The following is a 27,031-nucleotide window of genomic DNA, read 5'->3' as shown; positions in this document are numbered from 1 at the left end:
TCTTTGGGCATGCGTGAAAGCCGGAGTCCTGCAATTTAAAGGGCCAGTATGCCCTAATTAATGTCTTCACCTGTTCCTTCCCTATAAGTGTGTGCATCTCCCCCTGCCCTGGGCCGGATCTTTGTTGCCCTAGTGCCTGAGAGAATGTTACTGTGTTTTCTGTGTTCCTGTCTATCCGTGTACCTGATCCTTGTTCCATGACCTGCTACTGTGCCACCTGCCCTGACCTTCAGCTATTCTGAATTTGTCTTGTCCTTGTCCATCTGTACCACGCTTATCCCAGCTACCTGTGTGGACGAGTCGTGCCAGGGGTAGCAACCTGGGTGCCGCCTGCCGCAGCGGGACCATCCCACTTTGTGGCGGGCTCTGTTGAAAAACAGCGGCACCTTAAACTCCACTCACTTGCACAGCTCACGTCATCATCCACACAGGTCCAGAGGATCCACCACCTGCTGTGACCCTTACAGGTACATTTACACGGGCAGGGGTTTACAGCGAGTTTCCTGCTTCAAGTTTGAGCTGCAGCAAATTTTTCATCACAGCTCAAACTCCCCGCGGCTAACTCACTGTGAACCCTCACTCATGTGAATGTACCCTAAAAACACTACACTACACAAAATAAAAGGTATACACCCCAAATAATGAAAACACTATCACTATATTGTTTAGAAAAAATAGATTATCTTCATTACAAACATTATATATTTAAAAGAACATATCATCAACAGCACAATAAATCCCTGTAGTATAACACAGACCATGCAAGGCAATCAATACATGGTAAGTAGATATCACCCACTTCCTGATGCTAAGGTTGTAACATATCAACAAATAAAGTCTAAGTAAGCATAATTCACAGGAGGGGGAAACAAGGTACACAAATCATCCCAGTAAAAATCACATGAGAAGCCTTACCACACTGTGGCGTTGGTGGATAGAGCGAGACATGATGTCCCAGATTAACTCAATTGGATTCAGGTCTGGGGAACGGGAGGGCCAGTCCATAGCATCAATGCCTTTCTCTTGCAGCTGCTGACACACTCCAGCCACATGAGGTCTAGCATTGTCTTGCATTAGGAGGAACCCAGGGCCAACCGCAACCGCATATGGTCTCACAAGGGGTCTGAGGATCTCATCTCGGTATCTAATGGCAGTCAGGCTACTTCTGGCAAGCACATGGAGGGCTGTGCAGCCCCCCAAAGAAATACCACCCCACATCATTACTGACCCACCACCAAACCGGTCATGCTGGAGGATGTTGCAGGCATCAGAACGTTCTCCATGGCGTCTCCAGACACATGTCACGTCTGTCACATGTGCTCAATGTGAACCTGCTTTCATCTGTTAAGAGCACAGGGTGCCAGTGGCAAATTTGCCAATCTTAGTGTTCTCTGGCAAATGCCAAACATCCTGCACGGTGTTGAGCTGTAAGCACAACCCCCACCTGTGGATGTCGGGCCCTCATACCACCCTCGTGGAGTCTGTTTGTGACTCTTTGAGTGGACACATGCACATTTGTGGCCTGCTGGAGGTCATTTTGCAGGGCTCTGGCAGAGCTCCTCCTGCTCCTCCTTGCACAAAGGCGGAGGTAGCGATCCTGCTGCTGAGTTGTTGCCCTCCTACATTCTTCTCCATGTCTCCTGATGTACTGGCCTGTTTCCTGGTAGCGCCTCCATGCTCTGCACACTACGCTGACAGACACAGCAAACCTTCTTGCCACAGCTCGCATTGATGTGCCATCCTGGATGAGCTGCACTACCTGAGCCACTTGTGCGGCTTGTAGACTCTGTCTCATGCTACCACTAGAGTGAAAGCACCGCCAGCATTCAAAAGTGGGCAAAACATCAGCCAGGAAGCATAGGAACTGAGAAGTGGTCTTTGGTCACCACCTGCAGAACCACTCCTTTATTGGGGGTGTCTTGCTAATTGCCTATAATTTGCACCTGTTGTCTGTTCCATTTGAACAAAAGCATGTGAAATTGATTGTCAATCGGTGTTGCTTCCTGAGTGGACAGTGTGATTTCACAGAAGTGTCATTGACTTGGAGTTACATTGTGTTGTTTAAGTGTTCCCTTTATTTTTTTTTAACAATGTATATGATGTTTATAATAAAAATAATCTATTTTCTCTAAACAACATAGTAATAGTGTTTTCATTATTTGGGGTATAAATTCTAGTTTTTGACACTACTATATTGACATTCCTTGAGTTAGGGTTTTGTTTCCCCGCAATATGTTCTTTTGGTGAACACAAAATAAAGGGTAAAAAACTACATATACACACACACCCTTACCTAGTTACCCCTCCACCCCCGACCCCCATAAAAATTAAAAACGTCTCGTACAGCACTGTTTCCAAAACAGAACCTCCAGCTGTTGCAAAACAACAACTTCCAGTATTGCCAGACAGCCATTGATTGTCCAGGCATGCTGGCAGTTCTGCAACAGCTGGAGGAGCACTGTTTGGGAATCACTGCCATAGGGTATTTTTGGTGGAGACAATTGGAGCGCTTGCATCCAGATCTGCCCCTATGCAAATCCCTAATTATGCCTCAAATGCGCATGGCGCTCCCTCACTTCAGAGCCCGGTCGTATTTCAAGACAACAGTTTAGGGCCACATATGGGATATTTCAGTACTCGGGAGAAATTGTGTTACAAATTTTGAGGGTCTTTTTATCTTTTTATCCCTTATGAAAAGGAAAAGTTGGGGACTACACCAGCATTTTATTGTAAAAAAATTACATTTTTTTACACTAACATGCTGGTGCTACCCCATACTTTTCATTTTCACTAGGGGTAAAAGGAGAAAATTTTTGAATTTTCTCCTCCATTTTGCTGCTATTCCTGTGGAACAACTAAAGGGATAACAAACTTTCTGAATGTCATTTTGAATACTTTGACAGGTTCAGTTTTCATAACAGGGTATATTATGGGGGATTTCTAACATAAAAACCCTCAAATTTACTTCAAAACTGAACTTTTCCCTGAAAAATTCAGATTTAGAAATTTTCGTGAAAAAAATTGAAAATTGCTGCTATATTTTAACCCCTTCCCGCTATAGGACATATGCATGTGTCCAAGCACCCAACACGTTCGTGCGACGCATGCATTCTTCATAACGATCTCCGGCACTGCCACAGGCAATCACAGCTGGTCAATCACAGCCAGAGTCCCGCCACAGCTGCTGGAGCCGCGCTGGTCCCGGCAGCATTAACCCCGTAGATGCCGTGATCAATCCTCTCCACCGTTCACCAACGGCGGCGCCATTAAACGATCCTGGGTCACCGTTGGTTGCTATGGCAGCAGGAGGTCAGATCATGACCTCCTGTCTGCCTGCTACGGAAGCCTTTGAGATCCAGCCATAGGCTGGATCGCACAGGCTGTGCTGTGTACAGCTGATCAGGTCCTACTGTGCTGCAGTACAAATGTATTGCAGCATAATATAACCTGTAAAAAGTGTAAAAAATAAAAAGTTCTTCGATAAAAGTATGAAGTGTAAAAATAAATAAAAAAATTGCCATTTCTCAATAAAAGCCCTGTATTACCACCAAAAAAGATCAAAACCACAAATCCTATACATAATTGGTATTGCCACATCCGTAAGGATGTGTACTATAAAATTATAATGTAAATTATCCCGCACAGTGAACATCAAAAGCAGCGCAAAATTCACCAATTTTGGTACAAATAGCGGAATAAAAAAAGATCAAAAGGTAGCACGTATTGCAATGAAACCAATAAAAAGTACAGCTCATCCCGCAAAAAATAAGCGCTTACTCAATGGCGTTGGACGAAAGATCAAAAAGTTACGGCTGTTGGAAAGGAGTGGCAGAAAAATAATTTTGCTCAGAAAAAGAACATAGAAAGCTATATAAAATGGGTATCGCCACCAACACAATTTTTCGGCTGAACAATACTGCCGAGTGCACCTTCCCTTCCCTCAATTATTCAGATGAAACTCCAGTAACTCTACCCCTCAATTATCGAACACATGGAGAAGGAAAAATGTTGGCACTGCTGCACTCACGATACTGCTGGAGTATACTGGATCACTGCACCGTCAGGTCCAGATGCCACAAATCCGGTGCTCAGTCCGCCATAGGCATAAGCGTAGATAACTTGAAAGAAGAGATCGCAGACGGCACTCACGGAAACAGCAAGAAGTTTTATTCGGGATCGCTGGTCCACGCAACAAGAACGCCAGGTAAGTCGACCGGTTTCGCGCTACGCAGAGCGCTTACACGTGACCTCACTCAGGTCACGTGTAAGCGCTCTGCGTAGCGCGAAACCGGTCGACTTACCTGGCGTTCTTGTTGCGTGGACCAGCGATCCCGAATAAAACTTCTTGCTGTTTCCGTGAGTGCCGTCTGCGATCTCTTCTTTCAAGTTATCTACCCCTCAATTAGTTACCATAGTTATAAATATATAACTATGGTAACTAATTTTTGACTCCTAAGATATACCACCATGAGATCAACTAAACTTTAGGATTGCTGCAAAGGATTGTTTCAGAAAAAATTAGGCTAGAGGCTCTGAAGTGAGTACCTTAACCTGTTCAGGACCCAAGGCGTATGGGTACGTCCTGACACCCTGGTAATTAACCCCTTAAGGACGCAGCCCTTTTTCATCTTAAGGACTGAGCCCTTTTTCGCAATTGTGACTACTGTCGCTTTACGAATTAATAACTTGAAAATGCTTTTACCGAATATTTTGATTCTGAGATAGTTTTTTTCATGACATATTCTACTTTATTTTGGTGGTAAATTTCCGGCGTTACTTGCATCCTTTTTTGGTGAAAAATCCCGAAATTTCATGAAAATTTCGAAAATTTAGCATTTTTCTAACTTTGAAGCTCTCTAATTGTAAGGAAAATGTATATTCCCAATAAATTAAACTTTTATTCACAAATACAATATGTCTTCTTTATGTTGGCATCTTAAAATGGACATATTTTTGCTTTTTGAAAAAAATATAGGGCGGGGGCGTTAGCTTTCGGTTTCCCCGTACTGTCCACCCACAATAGGCAGGACAGAATGGGGTAACCGACAGGGACCGGCGCCGGAGTCCACTTACCCATCGGCAGAAGCTACGGGCGGTGATCGGCTGCATATATCGGCGGGCGTCAATATCGTGCGGCTGGCTCCCTGGATCCTACGGAAGCTGGTGAGTTGCCTAGCAACATCTGGAGGGCTACAGTCTGAGACCACTATATAGTGGTCGTCTCTAAACTGTAGCCCTCCAGCTGTTGCAAAACTACAACTCCCAGCATGCCCAGACAGCTGTTTGGGCATGCCGGGATTTGTAGTTTTGCAACAGCTGGAGGTCTACAATTTAGAGACCACTGCACAGTGATCTCTAAACTGTTGCCCTCCAGATGTTGCAAAACTGTAAATCCCAGCATGCCCAAACAGCAAACAGCTGTCTTGGCATGCTGGGAGTTGTAGTTGTGTACCTCCAGCTGGAGGCACACTGGTTGGAAAATACTGAGTTTGGTAACAGAACCTAACTGAAGGTTTTCCAACTAGTGTGCCTCCAGCTGTTGCAAAACTACAACTCCCAGCATGCATGGTCTGTCAGTACATGCTGGGAGTTGTAGTTTTGAAACAGCTGGAGGTTTTCCCCCTCATGAGAATGTACAGGGTACATTCACACGGACGAGTTTACAGTAAGTTTCCTGATTGAAGCTTGAGCTGCGGCAAGTTTTTTGCCGCAGCGCAAACTCCTAGCGGGAACTCACCGTAACCTGCCAGTGTGAATGTACCCTAAAAACACTACACTACACTACACAAACACATAAAAAAGGGTAAATCACTACATATACAGCCCCTTACACTGCCCCCCCCCCAATAAAAATGAAAAACGCATTGTACGGCAGAGTCTCCAAAACGGAGCCTCCAGCTGTTGCAAAACAACAACTCCCAGCTTTTCCAGACAGCCACTGACTGTCCAGGCATGCTGGGAGTTTAGCAACAGCTGGAGGCACCCTGTTTGGGAATCACTGGAGTAGAATACCCCTATGTCTACCCCTATGCAATCCCTAATTTAGTCCTAAAATGCGCATGGCGCTCTCTCACTTCAGAGCCCTGTTGTATTTCAAGGAAACATTTAAAGGCCACATATGGGGTATTTCCGTACTCGGGTGAAATTGCGCAACAAATTTTGGGGGGCTTTTTCTCCTTTTACCTCTTATGAAAAGGAAAAGTTGGGGGCTGCACCAGCATGTTAGTGTAAAAAAGATAAAAATGTTACACTAACATGCTGGTGTTGCCCCATGCTTTTTATTTTCAAAAGGAAAAAAAGACCCCCAAAATTTGTAATGCAATTTCTCCTGAGTACGGAAATACCTCATATGTAGGCGTTAAATGCTCTGCGGACCCACAACAAGGCTCAGAGGTGAGAGCGCACATGTACATTTGAGGCCTAAATTGGTGATTTGCACAGGGGTGGCTGATTTTACAGCGGTTCTGACATAAACGCAAAAAAAGAAATATCCACCTGTGACCCCATTTTGGAACTACACCCCTAACGGAACGGAACAAGAAGTACAGTGAGCCTTAACACCCCACCGGTGTTTAATGAAAATTCTTCAAAGTTGGATGGAAAAAAAATAAAAAAATTTCACTAAAATGATGGTGTTACCCTAAATTTTTCATTTTCTCAAGGGAAAAAAGGAAAAAGGCCACTCAAAATTTGCAACCCCATTTCTTATGAGTATATAAATACACCATATGTGGATGTAAAGTGCTCTGTGGGTACACTACAATGCTCAGAAGAGAAGGAGTGCCATTGGGCTTTTGAAGAGAAAATTTGGCCGGAATTGAAGGCCATGTGTTTTTACAAAGCCCCCATAGTGCCAGAACAATGGTACCCCCCACATGTGACCCCATTTTGGAAACTACACCCTCACGTAATGTAATAAGGGGTACAGTGAGCATTTACACCCCACAGGTGTCTCACAGATTTTTGGAACATTGGTCTGTGAAAATGAAAAATGGAATTTTTCATTTGCACAGCCCATTGTTCCAAAGATCTGTCAAATCCCAGTGGGGTGTAAATACTCACAGCACCCCTTATAACATTTTGTGAGGGGTGTAGTTTCCAAAATGGGGTCACATGTGGGGGGGGGGGTCCACTGTTCTGAAAAAAAAAATCATTTACACATCCAAATTTAATGAAAAGTTGTCAAACACCAGTGGAGTGTTAAGGCTCACTGTACCCCTTGTTACATTCCTTGAGGGGTGTAGTTTCCAAAATAGTAAGCCAGGTGTTTTTTTTTTTTTTTTGCTGTTCTAGCACCATAGGGGCTTCTTAAATGTGACATGCCCCTCAAAAACCATTTCAGAAAAACTCACTCTCCAAAATCCCACTGTCGCTCCTTCCCTTCTGAGCCCACTTGTGCACCTACCGAACACTTGACATACACATATGAGGTATTTCCCTACTCGAGAGAAATTGGGTTACACATTGTAGGAAACTTTCTCTCCTTTTACCCCTTGTAAAAGTTCAAAAATTGGGTCTACAAGAACATGCGAGTGTAAAAAATTAAGATTTTGAATTTTCTCCTTCAATTTGCTGCTATTCCTGTGATACACCTAAAGGGTTAACAAACCTTTTGAATGTCACTTTGAATACTTTGAGGGGTGCAGTTTTTATAATGGGGTAATTTATGGTGTATTTCTAATATGAAGGCTCTTCAAATCCACTTCAAAACTGAACTGGTCCCTGAAAAATTTCGATTTAGAAAATTTTGTGAGAAATTGCTGCTATAATTTGAAGCCATCTGATGTCCAAAAGTAAAAATATGTCAACTTTACGATGCAAACATAAAGTAGACATATTGTATATGTGAATCAATATATAATTTATTTGTATTATTAATTTTCCTTATAAGCAGAGAGCTTCAAAGTAAAAAAAAAATGCAAAATTTTAAATTTTTTCATCAAATTTTGGAATTTTTCACGAAGAAATTATGCAAGTGTCGACAAAATTTTACCACTAACATAAAGTAGAATATGTCACGAAAAAACCAATCTCGGAATCAGATTGAAAGGTAAAAGCATCCCAGAGTTATTAATGCTTAAAGTGACAGTGGTCAGATGTGCAAAAAATGGCCGGATCCTACAATAAAAATTTTCTGGGTCCTTAAGGGGTTAAAGGGAATCTGTGGCAAAACAAATCATGTGATGAGCGGGATTATACAGTCAGGGATGTGAATGTTGTACGTTGAGTGGCGTGTATGCCTAACATGAGACACATTAATAAATGTGAGGCGTTTAACTGAGTAGCAAACAAAACAAGATGAGAAAAGTGAACCCCATACTATTAATACATTCCCTCATATGTCACATCAGCCAGAAGTTTGCTTGACAGCGGCTGTAGCGTGGATAACCCCATAGAGCACAAAGAGAGACGACAGCAGGGGAATCGATCTGCACTTTGGACCATTGCCAGTACTGTATTACTACTATTATACTACTATTCTACTATTATATTTACAGACACTGATAATATGGGATATATTGTATATTATTCGAGTGTTGCCCTGTCTTGTTACCTAAACCCTGTGGGAGAGAAAAAGCTAAATAGACATTGTTGTCCTCTTATCCCATCCTTATATCTGGCCCTCATTTGTCATACAATACGGAAATAGAATGGGGCATGGCTAGGGGGTAGCCTGTAGCAGGGGTGTGGCTTGCAAGCTAAACTTACACTTTCACCTGGTCCCGGATTCTGCTGCCTGTACCTACTGTGGGGGAATTATACTGCCCATACCGACTGGGGGGAACTCTGCTGCCGCCTCTACCTACTGTGGGGAAACTCTGCTGCCACCTATACCTACTGTGGGGAAACTCTGCTCCCGCCTATAGCTACTGTGGGGGAACTCTGCTGCTGCCTATAGCTACTGTGGGAGAACTCTGCTGCCACCTATACCTACAGTGGGGGAACTCTGCTGCCTATACCTACTGTGGAGGAACTCTGCTGCCACTTATACCTACTGGCAGGGAACCCTATTGCCACCTATACCTACTGTGGGAGAACACTGCTGCCACCTATACCTACTGTTGGGAACACTGCTGCCTATAGCTAATGTGGGGGAACACTGCTGCTGCCTATACCTAATGTAGGGGAACTGTTGTCTACTGAATGTGGGGGACTTCTGCTGCCTAGATAATGTAGGGGATTATCTGCTATGTTCCTGCGTAGCTAATATGGGGACAAACTACCAAACTAATAGGAAGGCTAACTACATAGGGGGTTGCATGCAGGGGGTAGCTATCTGGGGAATTTACCTACAGGGGACATGACTACCTACTAGAAGCCACAACCTCCTGAGAACACTACCTATCTGGAGGTTGTGGCTCCTAGTAGGTAGTCATGTCCCCTGTAGGTAAATTCCCCAAATAGCTGCCCCCCCCCCCAAAAAAAAAATTTTTTAAAAAACTTTGATATGTAAGGTAATGCACATGGGGAGGAAAAATCCGGCCTGGGATTATGTATTAAATGGGAGCACACTAGGGCCGACTGACGTAGAAAAGGACTTGGGAGTTTTAGTTAACAGTAAATTTAGCTGTAGTGACCAGTGTCGTGCAGCTGCTGCCAAGGCAAATAAAATCATGGGGGGCATCAATAGGGGCATAGATGCCCATGACAAGGAAATAATTCTACGGCTGTACAAATCACTAGCCAGACCACACATAGAATTCTGTGTACAGTACTGGGCACCAGTGTACAAGAAAGATATAGTGGAGCTGGAGAGGGATCAAAGACAGGCAACCAGGGTAATACGGGGAATGGGAGGACTACAGTACCCAGAAAGATTATCAGAAGTACGGTTATTTTGTTTTGAAAAAAGAAGGTTTAGGGGAGACCTAATAACTATGTATAAATGTATCAGAGGACCGTACAGAGATCTCTCCCATGGTCTATTTATACCCAGGACTGTATCTATAACAAGGGGGCATCCTCTACGTTTAGAGGAAAGAAGGTTTCTACACCAGCATAGATGGGGGTTCTTTACTGTAAGAGCAGTGAGACTGTGGAATTCTCTCCCGGAGGAGGTGGTCATGGTGAACTCTGTAAAAGAATTCAAAAGGGGTCTGGATGCATTTTTTGAGAGTAAGAACATTGTTGATTATGTACATTAGATTTATAGGGACAGAACGTTGATCCAGGGATTTATTCTGATTATTCATATTTGGAGTCGGGAAGGAATTTTTTTTACCTCTAGTATGAGGGTTTTTTGCCTTCCTCTGGATTAACTCAGTAGGGACTCAGTAGGGAAATAGGTTGAACGTGATGGACTCTGGTCTTTTTTCAACCTTATGAACTATGTTACTATGATAGTGCCCCTCCTGAGACTAGGATCAGCCATTGGGTGGAGGGGGGTGCTGGCTACCTACTTGACTAACTACCTGGCTACCTAACTTTATACCAGGAGGCCTTACTACTTACCTCCATACCTGGCTATCCTGCTACCTACATACCTGGCTGCCTAACTACCTAACTACATATCTTGTTACTTACCTACAACCTGACTAGTCACTTACCTACATATCTGGCCTACGTAGTTACCTACCTACCTGGCTACCTACTGTTACGCCGAGCGCTCCGGGTCCCTGCTCCTCCCCGAAGCGCTCGCGGCGTTTCTCTCCCTGCAGCGCCCCGGTCAGACCCGCTGACCGGGAGCGCTGCACTGACATGGCCGGCGGGGATGCGATTCGCATAGCGGGACGCGCCCGCTCGCGAATCGCACCCCAGGTCACTTACCTGTCCCGGTCCCCGGCTGTCATGCTCTGGCGCGCGCGGCTCCGCTCTCTAGGGCGCGCGCGCGCCAGCGCTCTGAGATTTAAAGGGCCAGTGCACCAATGATGGTGCCTGGCCCAATCACCCTGATTAGCTTGCACCTGTTCCTTGCCCTACTTATACCTCACTTCCCCTGCACTCCCTTGCCGGATCTTGTTGCCTTGTGCCTTGAGAAAGCTTTACTGTGTTACCCATACTGTGTTCCAGACCTCCTGCTATTCCACCATTGACTACGAACCTTGCCGCCTGTCCCGACCTTCTGCTACATCTGACCTTGCTCTTGTCTACTCCCTTGTACCGCGCTTATCTCAGCAGTCAGAGAGGTTGAGCCGTTGCCAGTGGATACGACCTGGTTGCTACCGCCACTGCAAGACCATCCCGCTTTGCGGCGGGCTCTGGTGAATACCAGTAGCAACTTAGAACCGGTCCACTGACACGGTCCACGCCAATCCCTCTCTGGCACAGAGGATCCACCTCCAGCCTGCCGAATCTTGACAGTAGATCCGGCCATGGATTCCGCTGAGGTTCCCCTGCCAGTTGTCTCTGACCTCACCACGGTGGTCGCCCAGCAATCCCGACAGATCGCCCATCTAAGTCACCAGCTGTCGGAAGTGTCCACCATGGTACAGCAACTTCAGTCTCAGCTACAGCATCTGCAACAGCAGCTACCATCTCCTCCAACAGCTCCTGCACCTCCTCCGCAGCGAGTGGCCGCTCCTAACCTCCGCTTGTCCCTGCCGGACAAATTTGATGGGGACTCTAGACTCTGCCGTGGTTTTCTGTCACAATGTTCCCTTCATTTGGAGATGTTGTCGGACCAATTTCCTACAGAACGGTCGAAGGTGGCTTTCGTGGTCAGTCTCCTGTCTGGGAAGGCTTTGTCTTGGGCCACACCGCTCTGGGACTGCGATGACCCTGTCACCGCCTCTGTACACTCCTTCTTCTCTGAGGTTCGCAGTGTCTTCGAGGAACCAGCCCGAGCTTCTTCTGCCGAGACTGCCCTGCTGAACCTGGTCCAGGGTAATTCTTCAGTAGGCGAGTACGCCATCCGATTTCGTACTCTCGCTTCCGAATTATCTTGGAACAACGAGGCTCTCTGCGCGACCTTTAAAAAAGGCCTATCCAGTAACATCAAAGATGTGCTGGCCGCACGAGAGATTCCTGCCAACCTGCATGAACTTATCCATTTGGCCACCTGCATTGACATGCGTTTTTCGGAAAGACACCAGGAACTCCGCCAGGAAAAAGACCTTAATCCCTGGGCACCTCTCTCTCGGTATCCCTTGCAATCTATCCCTGTGCCTCCCGCCGAGGAGCCTATGCAAGTAGATCGGTCTCGCCTGATTATTGAAGAGAGGTCTCGCCGTAGGGATAAAAATCTATGTCTGTACTGCGCTAGTACCGAACATTTCTTGGTGAATTGCCCTATTCGTCCTCCACGTCTGGAAAATGCACGCACGCAACCTGCTCATGTGGGCCTGGCGTCTCTGGGTACGGAGTCTGCTTCTCCATCTCTCTCTGTGCCCGTACGGATTTCTCCTTCTGCCAACTCCTCCTTCTCTGCTGTGGCCGTCTTGGACTCTGGTTCTTCTGGAAATTTTATTCTGGCCTCTTTGCTTGATACGTACTGCATCCCGGTGACCCGTCTCATCAAGCCGCTCTATATTTCTTCGGTCAACGGGGTCAAGCTGCACTGCACTGTGCGTTATCGCACAGTGCCCCTGCTTATGAACATTGGACCACATCTCGAGGAAATTGAATTTTTGGTTTTGCCCGGCTGTACCTCTGAAATCCTCCTCGGTCTGCCATGGCTCCAGCACCATTCTCCCACCCTTGACTGGACCACCGGGGAGATCAAGAATTGGGGTCCTGCTTGCCACAAAGAGTGCCTCACGTCTGCTCCCAGCCCCGTCTGTCGGTCCTCAGTGTCTCCTCCTGTGCCTTGTCTCCCCAAGGCCTGTCAGGACTGTGCCGTGCCCCCTCATAGTCCCCGTCCTGGTGACACTCTGCCCCGTGCCAAGTCTCACCCTCTGCCCCCCCTCCCCATTCCCACTCCTTCTGTCCGGTCTGCCATTCATGTTAAAACCCAGGACTTCACTGTCCCCCAGAAGGAGACTCTACAATCGCTCCCGATGTCCGCGTCCTCTGTGGAGCGACATCCCGACAAAAAGAGGGGGAGACCTAAGGGGGGGGGGGGGGTACTGTTACGCCGAGCGCTCCGGGTCCCTGCTCCTCCCCGAAGCGCTCGCGGCGTTTCTCTCCCTGCAGCGCCCCGGTCAGACCCGCTGACCGGGAGCGCTGCACTGATATGGCCGGCGGGGATGCGATTCGCATAGCGGGACGCGCCTGCCCGCGAATCGCACCCCAGGTCACTTACCTGTCCCGGTCCCTGGCTGTCATGCTCTGGCCCGGGCGGCTCCGCTCTCTAGGGCGCGCGCGCGCCAGCGCTCTGAGTTTTAAAGGGCCAGTGCACCAATGATGGTGCCTGGCCCAATCACCCTGATTAGCTTGCACCTGTTCCTTGTCCTACTTATACCTCACTTCCCCTGCACTCCCTTGCCAGATCTTGTTGCCTTGTGCCTTGAGAAAGCTTTACTGTGTTACCCATACTGTGTTCCAGACCTCCTGCTATTCCACCATTGACTACGAACCTTGCCGCCTGTCCCGACCTTCTGCTACGTCTGACCTTGCTCTTGTCTACTCCCTTGTACCGCGCTTATCTCAGCAGTCAGAGAAGTTGAGCCGTTGCCAGTGGATACGACCTGGTTGCTACCGCCGCTGCAAGACCATCCCGCTTTGCGGCGGGCTCTGGTGAATACCAGTAGCAACTTAGAACCGGTCCACTGACACGGTCCACGCCAATCCCTCTCTGGCACAGAGGATCCACCTCCAGCCTGCCGAATCGTGACACCTACCTACTTGCCCTTTTACTGTGCAGGACACCAAGGAGGGCATTATTATAGTTTGTGAGTCTCTAGATGGTAAGATTGTGTAGAGGTGGGGATGGCACTGGAAAAATGCAGTCTAAGGCTGGGTTCCCATTACGTTTTCCCCCATACAGGAGCGCATACGGCAGGGGAGAGCTAAAAACTTGCGTTCCCGTATGTAATTCATTTCAATGAGCCGACCGCAGTAAAACGTTCAGTCCGGTCGGCTAATTGTTGCCCTGTATGCACTTTTCCCCCGCACCTAAAACCATGGTCGACCACGGTTTTAGGTCCGGTTGTAAAAGCGCATATGTGGCAAAAATGAGCCGACCGGACCGAACGTTTCACTGCGATCGGCTCATTGAAATAAATTACATACGGGAGTGCATAGAAAGGCATAGGGGAGCACGAGGTTTTAGCTCTCCCCTGCCGTATGCGCTCCCATATGGGAGAAAACGTGATGGGAACCCAGCTTAACATGTCTAACATGTTTGTCCTGCAATTGTCAAGAGATTGACATGGCGGTCTGATCCGGACTGAGAAGAAAAGGAAAGAAGACGCCGTCTATCAGAAAAGAAACGTGATACATTTTACGTGATACATTTTAAAAAGCAAAGTGCCAAGTGCAAGCTACTATAACCCCCCATCCCCTTCCCTTGATGGTTCAGATGTAACTCCACCCCTCAATTCGTTACCATAGTTATTTAGTAAATAACGAGCATACAAAGGAGCACTTGTACATAACATATAAATCGTATACAGAGGACGTTTCTGTGTAAACATACATAAAATGTGTTTATATTCATTAAACTTATTGGGGGAGATTTATCAAAACCCGTCCAGAGGAAAAGTTGCTGAGTTTTCCATAGCAACCAATCAGATCGCTTCTTTCATTTTTCAGAAGCTTTTTTTTTTTTTTTTTTTTTTTTTTTTTGTGTAAATGAAAGAAGCGATCTGATTGGTTGCTATGGGCAACTCAGCAACTTTTCCTCTGGACAGGTTTTGATAAATCTCCCCCATAGATTAGGATTTTTTGTATGATTTTATATATATATATATATATATATATATATATATATATATTATGCACAAGTGACCCTTTGTATGCATGTTGTTTACTACGTAACTATGGCAGTGTTTCCCAACCAGGGTGCCTCCAACTGTTGCAAAACTACAACTCCCAGCATGCCAGGACAGCCAAAGGACAATTAACCATTTCTTATGACACACAAAATTATGTTTAACCCTGCATGCACAGAACTATGGTCAGGTATAACACATGCACTGTACACATACCGCACCTGGTGCAATGTTGCTGTTGGATTTCTGAAGTCGACCTGCAGAATATTACCAAGAAAGGGAATGCCTTTAGGACCTGGTGGAAACTGTGATCCATTCTTCCTGCTCTTCATAAAGTCCAAGAGGAAAAGGAAAGCGATGAAAGAAATGAGCAATAAAAATACATTGGAAAACAAGGAGAGAAACTCAACCATCTTTTCTACTATGTCTGACAGAACCCACAGGTGTTAAGTCACATAACCTGCTATGTTTATATGTATAGCAGATCTCTCTGTATGAAAGAAAAGTATAAAAAAGCTTCTATTGTATAGAGCAAACAAAGCAACAATCCCTGGACACGCCTGCCACTGCATTCCTCATTTCCCTTAAAGTGACAGCACACAGAAATATCATCTCACATTACACTGTGTAAGCACTGACAAATCAGATATATGCAGATCTAACAAACTTTTTGTAACATAGCACAAAATAAAGAAGGCATAAAAGGGATTTGTCCTTACAATATTATGTAGCAAGTAACTTTGTGACAAAAAGTAAAAAGCAAAGTAGCAAGGAATTGGTGTTAGATGCGACTATTGAAGATTAAACGGTTTAATGAAATGTATCTTCAGGCCTGCCATATAGAAGTTTCAGAAAATAAAAAAGTTAAAACCTCACATCTCCTTGGTAGAAGAAAACAGTTGTGCTTTATTGCAAATATATTAAAATTTTAGAGTTAAAGGGGTACTACCGCACGCAGCACCCCGCTCTCATCAGGCCCTAGGTCGAACATCCGCTCCGGGTCTGATGACGGGGCCAGTGATCGTGATCTCACAGCTCCGCCCCCGTGTGATGTCACACTCCGCCCGTCAATGCAAGTCTATGGCAGGGGACGAGACAGCAGATGTTCGCTCCGGGGCCTGATGAGAGCGGGGTGCTGCGTGCAAGATCGCAGGGGGTCCCCAGCGGCGGGATCCTGCGTGATCAGGCAACTTATCTCCTATCCTTTAGATAGTAGTAGTACCCCTTTAATCTGTCAGCTTTACATAGTGCTCCAGGCTCAAGTGGCATAGGATGGTGCTGAGCTGCAGCTTGCATGATTCCTCTTTCCCTGTCCCTCCCTGTCTTGACTGGTTGGTTCAGTGCTGGAGGATAAGTCCTGTGTAAGGATACGTTTCCACTTGGTTTTTTTTTCTGGCAGTTTTTGGAATACTGCCATTACAGTTTTTGAGCCAAAGCCATACGTGTATTCAAAAGGAATAGGACATAGAAGGGAATAACTTACACTTCTTCTCCCTTATGGATCCACTTCTGACTTTGGCTCAAAAACTGCAGTGGCAGATCTTGAAATCTGATCTAAAAACTGCCAGAAAAAACCCAAGTGGAAACTTAGCCTAACGCCCTAATGGGTGTGAACCTGCTGGGCCTCTTATTGGAGTCTAAATATTCCCCTCATTTTCACCTGCAGGGATGAAACAAGGTTGCTACCACAAGAGTGACAACTATGGGGGGCATTTACTAAGGGGTTTAGTCATTTTTTTCTGACTATTTTTGGCGCAAAATTGTCGCAATTGCGCCTACCCTATAAATTGTGCGACTTTCCCTAGCAAGAGCTAGAAAGTCAAAAAAAAAATTCCCGCTTAATTTACGCAAGTTTTCAGTTTTTACTTGCAGTGGTCAGGAATTTATTAACTGAGACAGTCGCAGTTGCGCAATAAACTGTCGCAACGGCCATAAAAATTGACTAAATTTACTCCAGCTCCAACATGGAGCAGGAAAAGCTGCTGCCGCCCGGGCTCCGACATACTTTCTCCCCGCTACCCTCACTGCGCTACCGGGACACTGCAGTGATTTATATCCCCCCCCTCACCTGCCAGCGCCACACAACTCCCATCTGTCTGCTGTTGCAAGACTACAAGTCCCAGCATGCCCTTACAGTGAAGACATGCTGGGAGTTGTAGTCTTGTAGCAGCGGGAGCTGAGCGGCGCGGGCGGGAGACAAGGGGAGGGGGGGGGGGGGTAGCGGGGAGGCCATATGAGGAGCCCGGGCGGGAGACAAGGGGGGTAGCGGGGAGACCGTATGAGGAGCCCGGGCGGGAGACAAGGAGGGTAGCGGGGAGACCGTATGAGGAGCCCGGGTGGCTGCACTGTAATGTCAGCCCGGGCTCCTGCCCTGAGAGCCATAGGCTTTGGCTGTCAGGGCATGCTGGGTGTTGTAGTTTTGCAACAGCTGGAGGGCCACAGTTTGCAGACCACTGGTGTGTGGTCTGTAAACTGTAGTCCTCCAGCTGTTGCAAAACTAAACAGCTGAAGGGGACCGGCGAAGAAGTTCACTTACCCTTCCGAGGCTCCAGCGACGATCGCTGACGGAGATCGTCGCGCGGCACTGTCGCGCGGCAGTGTCGTGCAGCGCTGGATCCTACGGAAGCCGGTAAGTTGCGCAAGCTTCCCAACCAGGGTGCCTCCAAATGTTGCAAGACTACAACTCCCAGCATGCCTGGACACCCTTTGGCTGTCCGGGCATGCTGGGAGTTGTAGTTTTGCAACAGCTGGAGGCACCCTTGTTGGGAAACACTGGCCTAAAACAGTGTTTCCCAACCAGGGTGCCTCCAGATGTTGCAAGACTACAACTCCCAGCATGCCTGGACACCCTTTGGCTGTCCGGGCATGCTGGGAGTTGTAGTTTTGCAACAGCTGGAGGCACCCTTGTTGGGAAACACTGGCCTAAAACAGTGTTTCCCAACCAGGGTGCCTCCAGATGTTGCAAGACTACAACTCCCAGCATGCCTGGACACCCTTTGGCTGTCCGGGCATGCTGGGAGTTGTAGTTTTGCAACAGCTGGAGGCACCCTTGTTGGGAAACACTGGCCTAAAACAGTGTTTCCCAACCAGGGTGCCTCCAGATGTTGCAAGACTACAACTCCCAGCATGCCTGGACACCCTTTGGCTGTCCGGGCATGCTGGGAGTTGTAGTTTTGCAACAGCTGGAGGCACCCTTGTTGGGAAACACTGGCCTAAAACAGTGTTTCCCAACCAGGGTGCCTCCAGATGTTGCAAGACTACAACTCCCAGCATGCCTGGACAGCCATTGGCTGTCCAGGCATGCTGGGAGTTGTAGTTTTGCAACAGCTGGAGGGCCACAGTTTGCAGACCACTGGTTTGTGGTCTGTAAACTGTAGTCCTCCAGCTGTTGCAAAACTAAACAGCTGAAGGGGACCGGCGAAGAAGTTCACTTACCCTTCCGAGGCTCCAGCGACGATTGCTGTCGGAGATCGTCGCGCGGCAGTGTCGCGCGGCAGTGTCGTGCAGCGCTGGATCCTGCGGAAGCCGGTAAGTTGCGCAGGCTTCCCAACCAGGGTGCCTCCAGTTGTTGCAAGACTACAACTCCCAGCATGCCTGGACAGCCTTTGGCTGTCCAGGCATGCTGGGAGTTGTAGTTTAGCAACAGCTGGAGGCACCCTGGTTGGGAAACACTGGCCTAAAACAGTTGGGAAACACTGGCCTAAAACAGTCACCCTGGTTGGGAAACACTGTTTTAGGCCAGTGTTTCCCAACCAGGGTGCCTCCAGATGTTGCAAGACTACAACTCCCAGCATGCCTGGACAGCCTTTGACTGTCCAGGCATGCTGGGGCTTGTAGTTTTGCAACATCTGGAGGCACCCTGGTTGGGAAACACTGTTTTAGGCCAGTGTTTCCCAGCCAGGTTGCCTCCAGATGTTGCAAAACTACAACTCCCAGCATGCCTAGACAGCCTTTGACTGTCCAGGCATGCTGGGGCTTGTAGTTTTGCAACATCTGGAGGCACCCTGGTTGTGAAACACTGGTTTAGGCCAGTGTTACCCAGCCAGGTTGCCTCCAGATGTTGCAAAACTACAACTCCCAGCATGCCTAGACAGCCTTTGACTGTCCAGGCATGCTGGGGCTTGTAGTTTTGCAACATCTGGAGGCACCCTGGTTGGGAAACACTGGCCTAAAACAGTGTTTCCCAACCAGGGTGCCTCCAGATGTTGCAAAACTACAAGTCCCAGGTTGGGAAACACTGTGCCCGGCCTCCGCCCCACCTTACTGTAAGGGCATGCTGGGAGTTGTAGTCCTGCAGCTGGGGGCAGGGGACAAGCTTGTCACTTGCCCACACATCTCCTGCACCACACAACTACAACTCCCAGCATGTCCTTACTGTAAGGGCATGCTGGCAGTTGTTGTCATGCGGGGCGGGAGATGTGTGAGCAGGTGATAATAAATGTACTAACCCATTTTTTTGTTTTCTTCTCATTTCAGATCCGTTTATCCTGTGGACTCCTTCGGATTCGGTGGACTACTTCGATGACCAGCGTTTTTCTTTGTTTGATTTTAATAAAATGGTTAACGAGGGCTTGTGGGGGAGTGTTTTTTGTAATAAAAAATTTTTAAAACCTGTTGTGTTTTTTTCTTACTTTACTAGACAGGCTTAGTAGTGGAAGCTGTCTTATAGACAGAGTCCATTACTAACCTGGGCTTAGCGCTAGCCACAAAAACAGCTAGCGCTAACCCCCTATTATTACCCCGGTACCCAACGCCACAGGGGTGCCGGGAAGAGCCGGTACCAACAGGCCTGGAGCGTCAAAAATGGCGCTCCTGGGCCTAGGCGGTAACAGGCTGGCGTTATTTAGGCTGGGGAGGGCCAGTAACAATGGTCCTCGCCCACCCTGGGAACGTCAGGCTGTTACTGTTTGGTTGGTATTTGGCTGAGAATGAAAATAGGGGGGACCCTATGCGTTTTTTTTTTTTAAATAAATAATTAAATATATTAAAAAAACGCATAGGGTCCCCCTATTTTTATTCTCAACCAAATACCAACCAAACAGTAACAGCCTGACGTTACGAGGGTGGGCGAGGACCATTGTTACTGGCCCTCCCCAACCTAAATAACGCCAGCCTGTTACCGCCTAGGCCCAGGAGCGCCATTTTTGACGCTCCGGGCCTGTTGGTACCGGCTCTTCCCGGCACCCCTGTGGTGTTGGGTACCGGGGTAATAATTGGGGGTTAGCGCTAGCTGTTTTTGTGGCTAACGCTAAGCCCGGCTTAGTAATGGACTCAGTCTATAAGACAGCTTCCACTACTAAGCCTGTCTAGTAAAGTAAAATAAAAATAAAACACAACAGGTTTTAAAAAAAATTTATTACAAAAAACACTCCCCCACAAGCCCTCGTTAACCATTTTATTAACATCAAGCAAAGAAAAACGCTGGTCATCGAAGTAGTCCACCGAATCCGAAGGAGTCCACAGGATACACAGATCTGTAGAAGAAGTAACCAAAAAAAAAAAAAAAGTGTAAGTACATTTAGGGAGAAAAAAACTGTGTTAAAAAAATGTAATAAACACACACACACACACACTAAACGCCGTTTACCACTTCTGAGCCATGACTACAATTTACAGTGATCCCTCAACTTACAATGGCCTCAACATACAATAGTTTCAACATACAATGGTCTTTTCTGGACCATCGTAAGTTGAAACCAGACTCAACATACAATGCTACAGACAGTCCAGATCTGTAAAACGTGTCAATGGCTGGAAGAACCAACCAATCAAAATGGGTATTCACTGGTAAAACCCCTGTATTACTGAAGTGTATGCACTGACTGGTGTCTGGTATTACATGTTCTGTACACTTTACCTGTATCAGGGTTAGCTGCTCTTTTGGACACCAGGTGAGGGCGACTCCATTACTTGTTTGGGACATTGCCTGTACTGTACAGGACCCCTGAAGAAGCTCCTGTCCTCTACATAGACCAGTGTTTGCCAAGCAGGGTGGCTCCATCTTTTGCAAAACTACAACTCCCAGCATGCCCGGACAGCCTTTGGCTGTCCAGGCATGCTGGGAGTTATAGTTTTGCAACAGCTGGAGGCTCCCTGCTTGGGAAACACTGACATAGACAGTGATTTACAGCTCCCAGCAGATCTTTATTACTTTTATATGTAAGGATTTGCTTTATCTATATTAGTTATCTACTTATTTTTCTTTGTCACTTTTTCCTATTTTGGATGACATTTTGGTGCCTTTAGAACCAATTACCACGTTTCCATAGAGTTATGGTCTCAACATACAATGGTTTCAACTTACAATGGTTTTCCTGGAACCAATTAATATTGTAACTTGAGGGACCACTGTAGTTATTGAATTATTTAGATGTGGTGAAAAAGCTAAAAAAAAAACTCAAAAACAAAAGATCCAGAAGGAAACCAGCAGCCAAACCTATTCAGACAGCAGGAAAAAGGAACAGACTATTTTTTCTACTACATGAAGTAAATTTCCCACTTTTGCCTATGTGTGCCAAATTTATTAATGCCGTGCAACAATTTAGTAAATTTGTCGCACATAGTCAAAAATGAAGTAGAAAAAAACAGGGTAAAAACCAGACTACATAGTAAAAGATTAGTAAATGCCCCTCTATATCGATAAAGACCGATATATGGAGGGTAATATCAAATTTCCAACTAATAGACCACCAAAGGGAGATCCAAAAAAAACCTATTTCTCATTTATACAAAACTTATTGGGGGACATTTATCAAAGCATTTAGTTGCTTTTTTTTTTTTTGCTTAAAATTGTCACAAAAAAGTGATTACTCTATTTTTTTGTGCAACTTTTTTGCATAAGAAAACCTACTAAATTTACTCCAGCTCAGACATGGAGCAGAAAAAGCCCCTACCAAAGCAAAAATAATAATAATAATAATTGCTTACGTGAAAGAAATTTATCAACAGGATAAAACCAGTTGATAAATAGGTCGCACATAAGCAAAAAAAATTGTAAGAACATTTAAAAAAAAAAGGAATACATAAGCAAACATTGATAAATGTCCCCCCATTATCTTTATTAATACATCACAAAAAAGAAAAACTTTCAAAATGTAGTGCTTTACTCCAGTTATTATACCATTTATATAGTAGGAGCCACACTGACCTCCTTGAGCTATATATATATCAATCAATGATCACCGCATGCAGGGCTGCCATCAGGAATTTTGGGGCTCCTTACACAGCTAAAGGCCTGCCCCCCCCTCCCCTGCGCAGTTGCCCGCTCCAGCTCCGCCCATAGGCCCCAGACCCCTAGACCTCCCCTACGACCCACACCCAATTTTTTTTTTATTTCTTCTTAGTACTACAAAGACAGTAAAAAGTGAGACAGACCCTCATTAGTAGAATTTGAAGCCTGCCACCACGACAAGGTAGACTCTTTTGAGCAGGACCTTACACTAACACTAACACAAACTACATACAATTCCCATATAGCAGACAACGGGAGGGTCCTCACCTGCCTCTCCGTTGTCTGATCGGCGATTCTACTGCTCCATGCCTGTGCAGCAGGCTAGAATAGCAGAGCGCAATAGCATAGCATTGATCAGTGTATGCAATCAGAAGATTGCATGTTTTTTAAATAAATAAAAATAAAAAAGTGTAAAAATTATTTTTATAAAAGATAATTAACCCCTTGTAACGCCGAGCACTCCGGGTCCCTCTCCTCCTCCGGAGCGCTCGCGGCGTTCATCTCTTCCCTGCAGACTTGCTGACCGGGAGCACTGCTCCGATTCCTCCGACAGGGATGCGATCCACGCGGCGGGACGTGCCCACGGGTCGCATCCCGTTCTGATTACCTGCCCCGTCCTCTGTCTGCTCAGCTTCGGCGCGTGGGGTCCCGCTCTCTAGGGCGCGCACGCCGGGTCTCTCAGATTTAAAGGGCCAGTGCACCATTAATTGGTGCCTGGCCCAATCTGTTCTAATAACTGTGAAAAGTATTTAAACCCACTCCCCCTTCCTGTCCTTGCCGGATCTTGTTGCCCTAGTGCCCTGAGAAAGCGTTCTGTGTGTTCCCAAGCTATCGGGGGATATGACCTGGGAGTTACCGCCACAGCAAGTCCATCCCGCCTTGCGGCGGTCTCTGGTGAAAACCAGTAACTTCTTAGAACCGGTCCCCTGGTACGGCCCACGCCATCACCTCACTAACACAGAGGATCCACTACCCGCTTCCAGTCAGGTTCCTGACAGTAGATCCGGCCATGGATCCCGCTGAGGTACCACTGCCAAGCCTCGCGTCACCACCGTGATCGCCCAGCAGTCCCAGCAGATCGTCCAACTATGTTTCAGCAGCTTCTATCTCCTCCGCCAGCTCCAGCATCTCCTCCATAACGAGCTGCCGCTTCCACGTCCAGAGTCCGCCTATCTCTACCTGACAAGTTTAATGGGGATTCTAAGCTCTGCCGTGGATTCCTGACCCAGTGTTCGCTGCATCTGGAGATCATGTCTTACCACTTTCCCACAGAACGGTCTAAGGTGGCATTCGTGGTCAGTCTGCTATCTGGAAAGGCCTTGTCCTGGGCCACACCGCTTTGGGACTGCAACGATCCTTCCACTGCTACCATTCAGTCGAGGTACACAGTGTCTTTGAGGAACCTGCCCGTGCCTCTTCCGCTGAAACTGCCTTGCTGAACCTCGTCCAAGGAGACTCTACAGTGGGCGAATATGCCGTACAGTTCCGTTCTCTGGCCTCTGAGTTGGCCTGGAATAATGAGGCTCTCTGTGCGACCTTCAAGAAAGGTTTATCCAGCCACATCAAGGATTGTCTGGCCGCACGAGAGACACCCTCCTCCCTGACTGAACTCATCCACTTGGCTACCCGCATTGATATGCGCTACATTGAAAGACGCCAGGAGCTTTGCCAGGAAAAGGATCTGGTTCACACCAGGCGTAATCCGCGCCTGCCTCCTCTCTTCCAGCATCCATTGCAACCTTTTACTGTGCCTTCGGCCGAGGAGGCCATGCAAGTGGACCGGTCTCGTCTGACCCAACAAGAGAGGACTCACCGTAGGAACGAGAACCTGTGCTTGTAATGTGCGAGCTCTGAGCATTTCTTAAAGGACTGTCCTCTTTGTGCTCCGCATCAGGGAGAATGCATGCACCTAGTGAACGTGGGTGAGGCGATGCTAGGTGTGAACTCTTCCTCTGCACGTCTTACTATTTCAGTACGGATTTCCTTGCCCACTAAGTCTTCCTTCCCTGCTGAGGCCTTTCTGGACTCTGGGTCAGCAGGAAATTTCATTGAAGCCTCACTCATCAACAGGTACAATATTCCTGTTACTCGTCTCGTCAAATCTCTCTACATTGCCTCGGGGAATGGAGAGAGACTGGTCTGCACCGTGCGTTACCGCACGGAACCCTTCTCATGAACATTGGAGTTCACCATCTTGAAAAAATTTAATTTTTCGTATTGCCCAACTGTACTTCAGAAATTCTTCTTGGCTTGCCCTGGCTCCAGCGTCACGCACCTATCCTCAACTGGGCCACTGGGGACGTTAAGAGTTGGGGACTTTCCTGCCACAAGCAATGTCTTAAGTCGGTTCCTATCAATCAAGTCTCCATCGCTTCTCCATTGTCTGGTCTTCCTAAGGCCTATCAGGACTACTCAGAAGTTTTTTTGTAAACAGCAAGCAGAGGTCTTACCACCACACAGACCCTATGACTGTCCTATCGACTTGCTCCCTGGTACCACTCCGCCCCGTGGAAGGATATACCCACTCTCTGCTCCTGAAATGCAAGCCATGTCTGAATACATTCAGGAAAACCTAAAAAGAGGCTTTATCCGAAAATCTTCCTCTCCAGCCGGAGCCGGATTCTTCTTTATTTCCAAAAAAGACGAATCTCTACGCCCTTGTATAGATTACCACGGTCTTAATAAAATCACAGTAAAAAATCGCTATCCTTTGCCTCTGATCTCCGAACTCTTTGACCGACTGCGTGGGGCAAAAATCTTCACCAAACTAGGTCTAAGGGGTGCATATAACCTCATCCGTATTCGACAAGGTGATGAATGGAAAACCGCCTTCAATACTAGAGATAGTCACTTTGAATACCTTGTCATGCCCTTTGGACTTTGCAACGCCCCTGCAGTGTTTCAGGACTTTGTCAATGAGATCTTTCGGGACATGCTGTATTCCTGTGTGGTAGTCTATCTGTATAACATCCTCATTTTTTCTCCCAACCTAGAAGAACACCGCCTCCATGTTCGGCAAGTGCTTCAGCGCCTACGCGAAAATCATCTTTATGCCAAGATTGAGAAATTTCTCTTCGAACGCAGCAGTCTACCCTTCCTGGGTTACATAGTGTCCGGCCAAGGCCTTCAAATGGACCCTGACAAGCTATCTGCGGTTATGGATTGGCCACGCCCCAATGGTCTACGAGCTATCCCACGATTTCTTGCATTTGCTAATTATAACCGACAATTCATTCCCCACTTCTCCACCATTGTTGCTCCTATTGTAGCATTAACCAAGAAGAATGCTAATCCGAAATCCTGGCCACCGCAGGCGGAGGAGGCCTTTAATCATCTCAAAGCCACCTTTGCCTCTGCACCAGTCTTGTCCAGGCCTGATCCTCTCAAACCTTTCTTCCTTGAGGTTGATGCCTCCTCAGTTGGAGCCGGAGCTGTTCTTCTACAAAAAAAAACGCTAAAGGAAAAAATTTCACTTGCGGATTTTTCTTCAAAACTTTTTCCCCTCCTGAAAAGAACTATTCCATAGGAGACCGTGAATTATTGGCCATCAAGTTGGCACTCGAAGAATGGAGGCATCTTCTGGAAGGGTCCCTTCATCCCATCATCATCTACACGGACCATAAAAACTTGTCCTATCTCCAGTCCGCCCAGCGGTTAAATCCTCGCCAGGCTAGATGGTCATTGTTTTTTGCCCGTTTCAATTTTCAGATTCATTTTCGCCCTGCGGACAAAAATATCAGGGCAGATGCTCTATCAAGTTCCACCTATGTCTCAGAATCTGAAGCCTTTCCTCAACACGTCATACCTCCAGAATGTCTGATCACCTCTGCTCCTGCTTCTCTAGTGCCAATTCCTCCAGAAAAAACGTATGTCCCTCCACGTCTTCGCCTCCAAACTCTCAAATGGGGTCATTCCTCCCACCTGGCTGGTCATGCTGGAATCAAAAAGTCCATACAGTTAATTACCAGACATTATTGGTGGCCCTCTCTGGAGAAAGATGTGACAGATTTCGTACGGGCCTGTACAGTGTGCGCACGTGACAAAACTCCACGCCAGAAGCTGGTCCCATATAGGTATGGACTTTATCACTGACCTTCCCGTATCTCATGGCAACACTGTCATTCGGGTGGTCGTGGATCGTTTTTCCAAAATGGCTCATTTTGTCCCGCTTCAAGGTTTTCCTTCTGCACCTCAATTGGCTAAACAATTTTTTCTCCACATTTTTTGTCTCCACGGACTTCCCACGCATATTGTGTCTGATAGAGGGGTTCAATTTGCTTCAAAATTTTGGAGAGCATTTTGTAGTCAAATAAAAATCAAATAAAATTTCTCTTCCTCCTATCATCCACAATCCAATGGACAAGTGGAAAGAGTAAACCAGATCCTTGGTGACTACCTTCGACATTTTGTCTGGGCTGAATTCTCGTACAAGTTCAAAAATTCTAAATCTTCCTCCAAATCTCCATTTTTGTGGTGTACGGCCGTCATCCTCTTCCCCCCCCCCTCCCCATTCCCACTTCTTCTGGAGTCCCTGCCGTGGACAAATTGACTCAAGACTTCTCCTCCATCTGGAAAGAGACCCATAAATCGCTCCTACTGGCCTCATCTCACATGAAGACACATGCTGTCAAAAAGAGAAGAATTCCTCCTATCTTTTTCCCTGGTAACAAAGTCTGGCTTGCCGCCAAATACATCCGTATCGGGGGATACGACCTGGGAGTTACCGCCGCAGCAAGTCCATCCAGCCTTGCGGCGGGCTCTGGTGAACACCAGTAACTTCTTAGAAGCGGTCCCCTGGTACAGCCCACGCCATCACCTCACTAACACAGAGGATCCACTACCCGCTTCCAGTCCGGTTCCTGACACCCCTTAAGGACATAGGACGTATGAGTATGTCCTAAGTCCGGTCCCTGTCTATAACGCAGGGTCCTGGCGGTGCATATTCACAGCCGGGACCCGCGGCTAATAGCGCGCGGCCGCGATCGTTCGG

The 27,031-nt window shown here is 47.0% G+C and overlaps 1 protein-coding gene across 3 annotated transcripts in view; it reads right to left on the bottom strand.

The window, feature by feature from the left end:
- Nucleotides 1-27,031, bottom strand: part of LOC130275625 (cytochrome P450 2D17-like) — a 67,325-nt gene that overhangs the window by 40,110 nt on the left and 184 nt on the right. The window contains exon 1 of one of the 3 annotated variants that reach the window (XM_056523818.1): nucleotides 15,032-15,388. The exons of 1 other annotated variant lie outside the window; for it this stretch is intronic. In XM_056523818.1, coding sequence (XP_056379793.1) covers nucleotides 15,032-15,223 — 192 coding nt within the window. In that variant the 5' untranslated portion in view covers nucleotides 15,224-15,388. Of the gene's footprint in view, nucleotides 1-15,026; nucleotides 15,389-27,031 lie in introns of those variants that run through there. One more of the 3 variants, XM_056523819.1, reaches the window with a different exon arrangement.

Source organism: Hyla sarda, chromosome 6 (genome assembly GCF_029499605.1).
Source record: "Hyla sarda isolate aHylSar1 chromosome 6, aHylSar1.hap1, whole genome shotgun sequence".
NCBI classification, from domain to species: Eukaryota; Metazoa; Chordata; class Amphibia; order Anura; family Hylidae; genus Hyla; species Hyla sarda.
The sequence above is the reverse complement of the archived record's forward strand: the minus strand, read 5'-3'. Positions and strand labels throughout refer to the sequence as shown.